The 13,323-nt window shown below is 45.3% G+C and overlaps 1 protein-coding gene across 2 annotated transcripts in view; it reads right to left on the reverse strand.

Annotated features, from left to right (window-relative positions):
* Nucleotides 1–6,066: 6,066 nt before the first annotated feature.
* The window catches only part of CAPN6 (calpain 6), a 65,855-nt gene continuing 58,598 nt past the window's right edge, over nucleotides 6,067–13,323 (reverse strand). For both annotated transcript variants that reach the window (XM_074834978.1, XM_074834979.1), the window contains exons 13-14: nucleotides 8,753–8,889; nucleotides 6,067–6,845 (exon numbers count right to left, since the gene is read on the reverse strand). In XM_074834978.1, coding sequence (XP_074691079.1) covers nucleotides 6,663–6,845; nucleotides 8,753–8,889 — 320 coding nt within the window. In that variant the 3' untranslated portion in view covers nucleotides 6,067–6,662. The remainder of the gene's footprint in view (nucleotides 6,846–8,752; nucleotides 8,890–13,323) is intronic.

A 13,323-nucleotide genomic window follows, 5' to 3' on the forward strand; every position in this document is an offset into this window, starting at 1 on the left:
TATGGTATGACACAGTATATACCATAATTTTATATGTATATTTCTATATGCATACATAGTAATTTCTATATGCATATATATTGTATATATATTATACAAATAAAGGTCTATTAATCTATGCACCTACCTACATACTAAAGGATACAATATAGTATATAGACTGTTATATAGATACATGTTCTCTGTGTATATAGTATATTTTTATATATAGAATATCTATATATACAGAGACCCATATATAACTATGTCTCCATCAACATATTTTTATGTATTATAGGTATATACACATAGATGCAGTTATATACATAACACTACATATTATAGATATTGCAGTTATAAAATATGTATACAATATATAGAGATTGCTAGAGAGCTAGAGACTGTTATATGGGGATGTATGCAAATGTATAAAATATATATATGCACACAATATATAATTATTATCTTCACAGCTAGTGAGTGTGTTACAGCACTATAGCCATGCATGTACACTATACTGTACGTAGCCGTCAAGCCGGGGGGAGCTGGGGACAGGGAGGGTGTGCCTGCACACAGGCATGGGCACAACACACTTGACATAGGCAGGGAGCCAGTGTGAACGTGTGCTATAGTTCTAGAAAGGCCTCTAGCTATATATGTGTGTACATATTGTATGGGGGTGGGAGGGGGGAGAGGAAGAGACCCTGCTACAACCATGGAACACTGCATCATCTCTCAGTCATATTCATTAGGGTATGTATATGACTACACTACAGCCAGAGAGCCATGTAACTACCTAACACACTCGCACCCTGGCTCTGTGTACTACCGACTGCATAGTTTATATATTTTACACATACGTGTGTGTGTGTGCGCGCGCGCACCCGCATGCACCCATGCACATGCACAACCCCCCCATATAACGCTCTTTGAGCCATGGGCTTTTATATAATGCTCCTTTAGTCATCTATATGTTATATAGTATATATTTTTATACATACACAGAGCCCTTCTATAAATATTACACACTATATATATTATAGAGTGTATAGTATAATGTGTGGTATCTGCTATAAATTATATACTACATATTTTATATGTGTGTGTATGTGTGTGTGTATGCACACAGAGCCCTTCATATAATTCTGTCTAGCCATATATATAAAAAATAAAATATAGAAATAAAAAAGATATTAAAAATATTTTAATATATAAAAATATTGTCTATATACATCCTATATATGGGGGGATGGTGAGCAAGATACACCCTTCTATATGTAACTCCATTTTATACATAGCTAGATAGATAGGTTTAGATATATATGAAAATATTTTAATATATAGATATACACAGATAGCTTCTCATACAAATACGTATGTATCTATATTCTAGGTATTATATATACAGAGGCCCTTATAAAACAATCTCCATCCATATATTTTTAATATATCTATATATGTAGATAGAGCTATGTGTGTGCACATGTATGTTATATATATATTTTATCCATAGGGAACGTGCGAGCAACTTACATAACTATGTAACACTTCATCACTCGCTATCCATACACATTATATATATGTATATACAAAGACGTATGAGCTAGACGCCTATATAAAGAGATGCTTATGTAACTGTACAACATACCCTCTAGCTATAGTGTCACCCTGACAATATCCACCTGCGGGTGTTAAGCGAGCTGGCTGATGTCGTTGCGAGGCCACTCTCCATAATCTTTGAGAAGCTGTGGAGATTGGGGGGATGTCCCAGAAGACTGGAAGACGACTAATGTCACTCCCACCTACAAAACGGGCTTAAAGGGCGATCCAGGAAATTACAGGCCCATCAATCATACTTCAGTCCCTGGGAAAGTTCTGGAATGAATCCTCCTGGGGGCTATCACAAGTCAAACGAAGCACACGACTGGGAAAAGCCAACACGGATTCACTAAGGGCAAATCATGCTTGACAACCGTGATCACCTTCTACGACAACATAACCTGTTTGGTTGATGTGGAGTGACCAGTGGACATTGTCTACCTGGATTTCTCCAAGGCTTTCAATATGGTTCCCCACAGCCTCCTCCTAGAGAAACTGATGCGTTATCGTCTAGACAAGAGGTCTGTGTGGTGGGTGGGGAACTGGCTGACCGGCCGCACCCAGAGGGTGGTGGTACATAGCTCCTTGTCAAACTGGCAACCTGACACAAGTGGGGTCCCCCAGGGGTTGATATTGGGTCCACTGCTGCTTAATATCTTCATAAGTGATCTGGGTGATGGAATCAAGGGTACCCTGATGGAGTTTGCTGATGATACCAAATGGAGTGGGGAAGTGGACACTTCGGAAGGGAGAGCCACCCTGCAGGAAGACCTGGATAGGCTGGAAGAGTGGGCTAACAAGAACCTGATGGCATTCAACGAGGACAAGTGTAAGGTCTTGCACCTGGGAAAACATAATCAGGAGTGGAGCACAGGCTGGGATCTACCTGGCTGGGGAGCTGCTCTGTGGAAAGGGACCTGGGGGTCCTGGTGGACAACAAGCTCAATATGGTGAACGGAGTGCTGCTGTGGCAAAGAAAGCCATCGGGGTGCTGGGCTGCATCAGCAAGGGCATCACCAGCAGAGATGAAGAAGCCTTTACCCCGCTCTACTCAGCGCTGTCCCTGCTATACAAAAACGTTGTAGGCTGGAGAGGGCCCAGGGAAGGGCCACAAAGATGATCAGGGGACTGGGCAGCCTGCCCTGTGGGGACAGGCTGAGAGAGCTGGGTTTGTTCAGCCTTGAGAAGAGAAGGCTTAGGGCCGACCTTATCACCATGTTCCAGTATTGAAAGGGTGAATGCAAAGCAGGTGGAGACTCCCTTTTTACAAGGAGTCACATGGAGAAGATGAGGGGAAATGGGTACAAGTTACTCCTGGGAGATTCTGACTGGACACAAGAAAATTTTTCACAATGAGAAAAATCAGCCACTGGAATGATCGCCCCAGGGAAGTGGTGGATTCCCCCACATGGGACACTTTAAGATTCAGCTGGACAGGGTGCTGGGCCATCTTGTCTAGACCGTGCTTTGCCAAGAAAGGCAGGACCAGGTGATCCTTGAGGTCCCTTCTAACCTGGTATTTCATGATTCTATTATTACAGAATATATACATACATGTACATGTGTACACACAGAGACCCTTAAATAATGTCCTCTCTAGCCATCTATATACTATTTTTACGTATTTTATATACGGAGACTCTTCTATAACACTACAGATAATAGCTATACTATATATGTATTTGTCTACATACCTGCTGTGGCAGAGAGTCAGAGATCGCCCAGCTCGGTGTTTTACAGACACACAGCGCATACGGGGGTGGGTGGAGTGTCCCACCGTCACAGAGAGGGCTCGCCCTCCCCTCCCGTCCCCGTCCCGCCGCCGCTCACCGCCGCCCCTCCCGCCGGCCCACACGGGGAACATGGCGGCCGCCCCCCCTCGCGCCAGGGCCGGCGGCGGCGCCGGGAGCGGCGCGCGGGCGCCCCCCAGCGGCGGCGGGCGCTCAGGGCACGCGGCGGCGCGCGGCCCCGCCCCGGCCCCGCGGCTGCCCTGGGCGGGCGCGCACGCACCGCAGGGATTGCTCCTGCGGGCCCGGCCGCCCCGCGCACACTGCGCTGCGCCGCGGCGGGGCCGTGCGGGAGCGCAGGCACCGTCCCCTGCCTGGCCTGGGCTGGCCTGCAGGGAGCAGGCAGCAGTGCAGGCCCCGCTCAACCTGCTCTTGCCTTGGCTTCGCCTGGGACTGCTCCCATCTCCCCTGTGCCTGGGCGGGAGGAGAAGCCAGAAACCTCTCTGAATCAGCACATCCAGCTGCATTCCCAGGTTGGAGCAGCTCCTGCTGATGGGCAAACCCTGCCGGCTCCAACTACTTCCAAAAATTAATAAATGCAAGGGTACAGACATTCTTCTTGGTCTCAGCATGCCTGAGCCTCCCCCAGCTACCAGCACCGTACTGCGATATCCTCAGGGCAACACTGAGGGAGCAACACAGCTCCATTTCCAGCCTGGCCAGCACCAGTTTTCAAGGGCCCCCCATCCCCATACCACGGGGACAAACTGCCTAAGAATCATCACCATCACCTGCTCCACCCTGACTTCCCTCCTGTCAGGCTGTGCACGACAAAGAATTGCCAGTCAAGCTCCCTCTGCCCCGCTGACACTGGGGATGACCCTTAGGTGCTGACATGGGGTGGCAGTGCTGGGAGCTGGGGGCCAGGGCTGCGGGGCTCAAAGGGGTCAGCCAAAGGACCCTGCTCCAGCTTGGAGGCGAGATGGCTTTGTGCCCTCGATGGGTTCATGCAAGCTCCTGGATCGGGCAAATACTAGGACAGGGAGGCATAAACCTCCATTCTGCTGCCAGCTGCCTCAGGTCGCAGGAGGGAAAGCAGCCTGGCTGTGCTGGGTGCCATCTCCAAGAGGAACCTTCTTCAGGCCAAATACTGACCCAGATCAATCAGCTGGCCGAGCCAAGCCCTCCTTACTGCACCCATCTCATACACAACAGGCCCTGGAGAAACGTCTGTCTGAGGAGGGGGTTATACAGCATTCTGCTCTGCCTCAGTGTGCCCTCCCACACGCCTTGCTGCCCTGCACATTGCAGTGCGGGGCTTTAACCACGCTGGAACGCCAGCAAGGTGCTCTCCACCTGTATGGTGAAGCTGTGCCAGCGGGCTGCAGTCACCCCTTCTGCCACACTGCTGAGAAGCAGCTACCACGGTGTAAAATAGTGCGTGAGGAAAAGCAAAGCAAACAGGTCTTAGTGCAGGGCTACGACAGCCCAGACTGACTTGCAGTTCCCTGCGTGACTTGCCTGAGCTCTGGTCTGTATGAGAAAGTTCACGCTTTTTTTAAAAAATTGCGGTTTACAAACATATCTGAGAGTAAGCAACTCTGAGATTATGTGTTTACAGAAAAGAATTATGCCTGCCTGTGGAGCTGTCAACCGTATGTAGTTCACATCTGACAAATGCTCTGCGTGCAAAATGGCTTGAGCCCAAGCTATTTAAAAAGAGAGCTGGATTTAGGTACTTGGTACATGCAACTAAGCTGATGGCAGTATAATATCATTCATAGTCTTACATTCCATCTCCAACATGTCAGAGAAAGCATTTTCCTCCCACAGCAATGATCCTTTTGGAGCCCTGAGGAGACTTCAAAACCTTTTGTGAAAACATTAATTCTACTGAGGACCATTTTCTAAGCTATAAAAATTGCACAAAATGGCTGAAGTGGTTACGAGGTACACAGAAATCCAAATTTCCCGGCTGTACAAAAGGCAGAATAGTCATCCTTTAGCTTCACTTTCAAGACCAGAATTTGCAACCATAGAAAATCCATTTCCAAGAGGTCTAACACAGTGAGCCTCTTACACTGCCAGAATCACTGCACAGCGTGACAACACAGAAATGTCTGCTAGGAGGAAACCCTGCCATCAGGCCACATGCAAAAGTTAAAACAAAGTTTGTACCAGAACCCTGCTTTGAAGGAAATGTGAAACAATATGTGTCCTCCATTGTACCCAAGTTAAACTTCATCAAAGATGTCAGCTCTGTCAGCAATAAACTGATGCAGAATTTCAAGAGTGAAACCCGATACCTGCCAGGGTGTATTGGTTTACAAACCCATGCTTGTCATAAGCTGATTTTGTCCTCTTTCAGTCTGGTGCTACCCATCACATCTAATGAAGCAAAATGAGTGTTACTGCATTTTTAGCACCATGTGGATTAAGCAAAGCCTCCTTAGCAAGGAGGCTCCCATTACTGTATTTGTCCTCTGAGCAAAACCACAGCTGAATTGTGAGGTGCCCTTCTCTTGGCCAGAGATACCAACTTGTGAGTCATCAGCTTGAGGTGGAGAATAGAAGAATAAGAAAGTCAATCTGAGAGCCTTTTTGCGGGCAAAGCTCTTATTTCCTGTGGTGTTTGAATAGGCACTGCAAGACCTGCCCTTCTGTTTTAACGTTGCCCTGGCATGCCTGGTCCTAAGGCTATGACCTATGACTGAACTCCTCAAGTCATGACATTTTTGCCAAGGAACAGAAACATCTGATCTGTAGCAGTAACAACGAAATTCATTAAAATTTTTATATGCCTGTATGAAGAAAAAAAATTCCAGTCAAAGCCTAAAAAAGTCCCCCTCCCAAATACCACCTGGCAGTGAACAAGGACTGAGCTGTGGGAATCCACCTGGTGCTTGCCACCCCACCAGCCTGCTGGTACGTGAGGACGGCGATGCAGCCGTTCCTGCCTGCATCCAGTCCCACTGCTGAGAACAGATGACCAAGTGCTGGGGACCTGTGAGAAGAGTCACGTGTGCCTCCAGCTTGTTGTGCCGTGAGCTCCTGAAAGATGCTGCTGGGGAAGATGGTCACACCTTAATGAGCTTATCTGCTAACGTTTGGTGTGGCCCCTCTTCTACTGTATTTGCTGTATCATGAACATATATATGTATAAATATGTACTTTTCCCTCTTTAAAAGCCTCTCTCCCCATTATCCATGATAATGTGGAGAGTTAAGAGGGCTTTTTCTTTTAAAAGCGATTATGATTATGTGCAACGTTTGCTCCCCAGTCATTCACACAGAAAGCACAGACAAGCCCCCCTGCTGTGAGGTGACAGCTCTGTCTGGCTCTGCGGGGCTTTGGTATTCATAGCTCCACGAGGTCATCGCTGGAAAAAACCTTGACAGTGATGTGACCTGGCACCTCCTCTGCTTCTCGGCTGCCTCTCCCTCGGAGCTGCAGCGTCTGCTCTTCTCTGGGGTCACTGGGTGAAGCTGCCAGCACCGCCTGTCCAAGGAACTGGTCACACAAGACGTTGCTGTTCCAGACCTAGAAACATTGGAACAGAAATAAACCCAGCTGAAGCAGTGCTTCTCTCACACTCCACCTGAAAGGGTTGTGCTGGAGGAAGGTCACCCCCATTAACCCCTCAAAAAAGCAGTGAGGAGGGGGCGTACATCTAAATTTAACTAATTGTCTAGAGAGCATGTGGGAGATTCTGGATTTGCATGTTCATTTACATACGCTACGCAAATAAGGAGCTAAATGCAGCTTTTTGCTTTCTAGGTCACAGCCTGCCTGGAAGAGGAATAAAAATTACCTGTTTGAGCTCATCTGCAGTAAAAAACTACATGCAGTCAGCTGCTCTGTGCCACCCTGCCAGCTTGTGCTCACCTCTGCAGTGTCTTCAGTGCTCTTCCTGACTGTGTTAGAGCCAGGTCCACACTGCTAGACCAAGGCATGGCAGTAGTTTTGGAGTCCTTGGACATGCCCTTTGTCATTACTCAGGATGGGGTTGGGCATATAGCAAGTAGCAACTGAAATTGTGTTAAATAGTGGGTTTTGCCTCTAGTCTCACACCAGTCTTTGTTTGGTCTGTGAAGTTCATTAGTATCCAACTTCCAGTTATAATATAATTATTATATAATAATAATTTTAAAATATAATAATAGTAATAGTAATGAAAAGGAATATAACAAAGAGAGAGCAATAAAGCCCAACCAAAGACAAGTGATGCACCATGCAGTTGCTCACCACCCACTGACCAATGCCCAAGCATCAACCTGCCCCTCCCAGCCAACTCCCCCCAGTTTCTGTACCCCTGATACCCCTTGGGCTAGTTCAGATCAGCTCTCCTGGCCCTGTCCCCTCCCAGATTCTTGTGGACCTGCTCGCTGGCAGAACACGGGAAACTGAAAAATCCTTAACTTAGGCTAAGCCCTACTTAGCGACAACTAAACATCAGTGTGTTATCAACATTATTCTCACACTAAATCCAAAACACAGCATTGTACCAGATGCTAGGAGGAAAATTAACTCTATCCCAGCTGAAATCAGGACAGCTGCACACTGTAGAGAGATGGGGTGAGGTCCCATGTGTAAATCAAATCTTTACTAAGGATTAGGCAATCCTGCACATGCCAAGAACACAGACCATGTTCCATCAGATATTGTATCAGTTCCCTCTAACCCATAACTACAGTCTGTGGTTTGAGGGATAACACCGCTGTCCTAACACTCCTATTTATAATATTTGTAGAATATACCTATTAGTTCAGAGGAGTACTATGGCACAGGAGTACTATGCACCAGCACTGTGTCAAGCAGTGAAAAGTCAGAAATGTATCTCTTCTTGCAACACAGTGCTATAAAGCTATTTCAATTTCTGGCACTTATGTGCCACAGTGATTTGATTCACAGGTTCATTGTAAGATCTCCCTACACTGATGAAGAAGACACAGTCCTTAGTATTTGTCTAATACTAAACAACTGTATATATCAAACTGAAACGCCATTCCACTCTCCCAAAGTTTTCCTGGACTACCTCATCTAAATACCAACTGCTGTTTCTCCACCTAGTGTTGAGGTAAACAGTGTGGTCTAGTTCCCAGATGACTAGAATTCAAGGTAAAAAACTTCTTAATAGCTTTGGTGTTATTTCAAACACTGACTCTGGACAACACTTGGTTTTCTTTTGTCTCTGTTTTGTCAGGTACCAAATGAGGCAAAAGGTAGTTCTGTAAATTCCTTCAAAGCCTTGGAATGAAATACACCTTCTGATCCCTGTTATCAGTTGCTCCTTTATGGAAGAGACATAGTAGAGTATCAGTGGAACAGCTGAATAGCTCCAGGCATAGCCCAGTAAGGGGAGCAGAGTTTCTCAGACGTCAAGCCCAGTGATGCTGTTACGCTCCCCTACGCGCTTTTAGCAGCCCACTCTGCATGGCTTATCTCACCTGGACAACGATAGGACTGTCGATGTTCTTTCTGTAGAAAATCACTTGTGTGTCGAAGATGGCATTGTTTGTATCTTGCTGCACAGGGGAGCGCATGTTTTGGTTCTCACACTTGATAAGCACATAGGGATCTGCTCCTAAAACACAATCAGCAGCACAGCTCTTAAGACACAGAACAGCAGCTGAGACCTACCCAAAACCAAGCAGAAGCAATCCCCTCCTGTACCTGGCAGCACCACTGCGACTGAGCACAGGAGCAGGGCATCAGAGCACCTCACACCCCCTGCTAGCTGCCCGTCACCAGCAGAGCTGAAATACCTCATTCTTGTAACAACTGGATGCTCAGAGCTGGAAACCAAGCACCATTTGCTCTGAAACCAGCTCACTCCTAGACTGGGACTGAGATCCTTCCACATTCCCTTGCTGTGCATCTTCCTGGCTCATCTAACAGAAAGTCTTCAAAGTGACGCTCTAAGCTCCCCAACACTGCTCCAGATGTGAGAGCCAAAATGCTTCTGTGCATGTGCAATCTGGTATGTAGTTCTGGGCACCTGGGCCAAAATGGAAGGTAAAAACTGTTCATTGTCCTCAATTCTGATGGAGGCCAAGAACAGGAACTGCACAGAACTGCTGTTAGATCACTGAATGCACATGTCGGTGCCCACCTTTAGACTGCCTAGCTTCAAAGTGCTGTCTACTGCATTTTGATATGAGTATCAGTATTAGGAGGTAGTTTTCAAGACCCATTTTCTCTTCCAGAAAGTAAAACATTGTCAAAATGCAAAAACATTTTGTACGAGTGCACTGGTTACAACAACATTTTCTGTGGGAAACTGTCAAAGCAAATCCTCCCCAGTTTTTAATTTCATTTCTATTTTCTTTCCATTCCAATAGGGAGCAAGAATTTATTTGGAAACACCTGTCTTTAGCCTCAAACAGAATGGACTGTTCCACTTTCTAATTAACTTTTAATTAAACATAGGCGCGACCATTTTTTTTTATTTCTATCCATTCCTATTGTTAATGACAGCATATCTGTTTTTCCACACCTTGCTACTTTTTAGCTACAGATTTTAAATAGACCCACTGAATGTATGTAAGTGTAAGTCAGTCTCGTGATCATTTCTTACACACATTTCATCACCATCTACTTGAAAATACCACCACTAGAATGAGAGCCATAAGGCAGCATAATTTTAAGGCAGCTTTCATTTTTTAACAATTCATACCCAGGATGATTCTCCTCAAACACATCACTCATTTGCAGGAATGGATACCAACATCTCACGCAAAACAAACCACGTAACAGCTACATCCAAAACAGAAAGAGCTACTTCCACTTACGAGAAAGAAACGGATTTTTCCATATGCTGCACTATGATTACACCTGGCCAGACACGCGATAGGCCTGTTACCCTGACAACATCTCACACTTTCAATAGCAGGTAGCAATGTATTGGCTTTTCTGATAGGCAATTACTTTTTGTGTCACTGAATGTGTGGATTTAGCTCTGGGGCATGGGGCAGCACCATGCTGTGTAATCAGTGATGGAAAAGCTCCCCCCTTTGCACAGAGGTTTGGAAGATGGATCTGAATAAAATGGGGTCTTGCATGAAATGGTGTCAACCACTTTGGCTGAAGGCAAAGAGCAAAGCAACATCTGATTATTTAGAATAATTAAGAGAAAAAGGGCATAAGAAGGGGTGGGGAAAGGACACAGAGCTTAAAGAGGTAACAGGCCAATCTACTGGACGAGGGAGCTGTTAATGAAGGGACTTGCTAAGTGAAAGGAAAAGCAAAACTAACATTTGAAAGAAAGATTCAAATTCTCAGAAAGAGCTAGAAAAAGAGGTAGAAGAAGAACATGAAAGGTACGTGCACAGCATGACCTCATGGCATTGCTGAATGGTCAGTTGTATTAGGAGGACTGGCTCCAACTGCAGAACAAAAGAAAGAAATGGGAGGGCTGCACATGTGGGATGAGACCATGTTCTCAGCTACAGTTGGCCCAGTTCTTTGCAGCTCTGGGCCTCGTTTATTTACATTACATAGACAATACAGAAAGGGCTACTAACATGGAAAAGCAACATCCTAGTATTCGTCATGAGCTGGGAATGAAAACAACTGGAGCTGCTACTCTGGCAACTGCACTGGCAGTGGAAGGGGGACTGGGTTCAGTTCTCAGGCACACATGACTCAAGCTATGCCTTGAACACTGTGTATAAACACCTGTTTCATCTCAGTCCAGTGGCCATGCTGTTGTATTGGGAAGTTGTACAAAAGAACAGTGTGAAGGAAAAAGCTGAAATCTGTAAAAGCCAGAAACATTTCAACAGTAATGACATTTCTAAGGCTTAAAGAAATCTGTGCACAGTAGTCTAAGGATAACTTTTTTTTTATTATTTAAGAATTGGACAGAGGATCTAACATCCACATCCTTCAGCACTGTACCAAAACAAAAAGCTTTCTAGAAAATGTTCTTGAGAAAAAGTTCTCAGAGACATTCCCATTCTTCTCCAGCTAGACCATTCTTACTGGTATATGGAGAGCTATGACAAACTCAGTCACTGGAAAAAGGCATGGGCCAAATAGTGCAGACACAGTGCTGAGACACAAGCACTGCTTTGGGAATTACGACCGGTTGTTTTGCCTTTTGCAGTTGAGTCGTTGCTCACGTGATACCTCTCAGCTTCTCCTGCAATACCCATAATGAAAGGGAGTCTTTCCACTGGCATCAGTAAATCCTCCTCCTCCTCCCATCTCTGTTCCATTTTCTCTCTGCTTCCCTTCTCATGCTTTGACTGGATGTTTACCAGCTTCTTTTTGCCTTCTCCTTCCTTCTATTTCTCAGACTGCTCCCAGGGCAACTGCCATTAAAGGTACCAGATACTCTGCTTACCAGGTATGTCACATACCGGGGATCACAATACCTAGTTTAGAAAAGCAGTGGTGAAAGGCAATTAAACATGCAAATTCAACATGGAATTTCAGTGGGAAGACTTAAAAATGCAAAAGGTGATTTGTTCTCAAAGATAAGCTCTTGGGAAAAGAGAGTGACAGACAGCAGTGAGAGCAATTTTTAAAACAGACTTGGGAATGAGAGACAGAAAATCTCCAAGCGCACAGTGCTTCCTCATCTTGCAAACCTGCCCCTGCATTTAGCTCACAGATAGTTGGATCAACTTCAGAACAAGCTAACTCAGAGAGAGGTACTTCCAAGAGAAGCGGCCTGTATGCATTCAGAATTGAGCCTGGGCAGCTAGATTTATCCACTATTCTTGACAACAGCAAACCATTCATTATTTTTTCCAGACAGGGCAATGGATCAAAGACAGCAGCAAGAAGGAGCTTTCCAATAAACATTTAAAATAGAGATTAAACAACTTTCCTCTGGCAGGGAGCAGGGTTCTGATGACAACCAGCTCGTGAACCAGGCTGGATGTGCACTCACTATGCAATCTTCATTGTCTTCCAGTTTTGTTTAAGTAGCTGCTCAGAAATTTGTGCTAAGCACAACTCTCAGGTGACAGTGATGGGCTTATGTGAATATCAGTGCATTCAAGTCTAAAATCCCTCTACCCTAGTTACACCAAAAAATGCTGTCTGTTCAGGCTGCTTTTACTTTTCTGCAACTGTATACCCCAGTGTCAGAGTATAGAGACATCCTAATGTTTTCAGGACAGTTTGTCACAGAGATGTAATGTCATGTCTCAGTTCTCAGAAACTTCAGAATGAATCATAAACTCCTCGTTTGTCATCAACCTTCGTCTTCTCTCTCTGCTAAGGGGCAATAGTGACAAACCAGGCAGGTGGCTGGATAAGGCGGAATATAGCTGACAGATGACAGAGACTGAGCATAAAAAAAGAAGTGGCTTGAGAGCTGAAATGCTGCAGATCAGAAGGTGAAGTCAGGAAACCCTTGTGAAATGCAGCGGGGCTGATCAGACAACAGTTCACATAAAAACAATTTGCCAACAACGTTCTCACCAGAAAATGAGTAAACTTTGTGTAAGGTCCTCTTAGCAGCAGGCAAACACAACCACATAATCTACCTATTTTCTACTTGAATAAACATATTGATTATGCCTAACCTGAAAGGAAACCTCTACTTGTCACTCCCCACGGCAATTGCTGTGTGGCCTCTTCCCTCATCTCACGGTATTAATTAGACAGGAGGCTGCTGTTTACTTTTAAATCTAGTTCTCATCAGGAAATGCTCCAGGAGCAGCAGGTAAGGCTGGTATTTTGGTAACTGCCCATGTGACTGTGAGGTCTAAACTCACTTCTGAGAAAGCTGATCTTTTTCAAATGCCTGGCTGTTATTTCTCTTTGAGATAAGCATGGGAGAGGGTCCAGACGTGGATCCAGAGAAGCCAGAGAGGAGACAAGAGATGACAGGGAGTTGCATTCTTTTGTGGCAGTATTAGGAAGCACTCTTAGCATCTGGGATATTTAATGTCCCTGGACACATTACTTTCTAGTGTAAATCCATCCAGCCAGTGTGCTTCAAGGAATTTCTATATCCACTCTTTTAATCTACCCAAAAAACCCCCAAATGTGAGAAATACGT

The sequence above is a fragment of the Strix aluco genome, chromosome 10 (assembly GCF_031877795.1).
Source record: "Strix aluco isolate bStrAlu1 chromosome 10, bStrAlu1.hap1, whole genome shotgun sequence".
Taxonomy (NCBI): domain Eukaryota; kingdom Metazoa; phylum Chordata; class Aves; order Strigiformes; family Strigidae; genus Strix; species Strix aluco.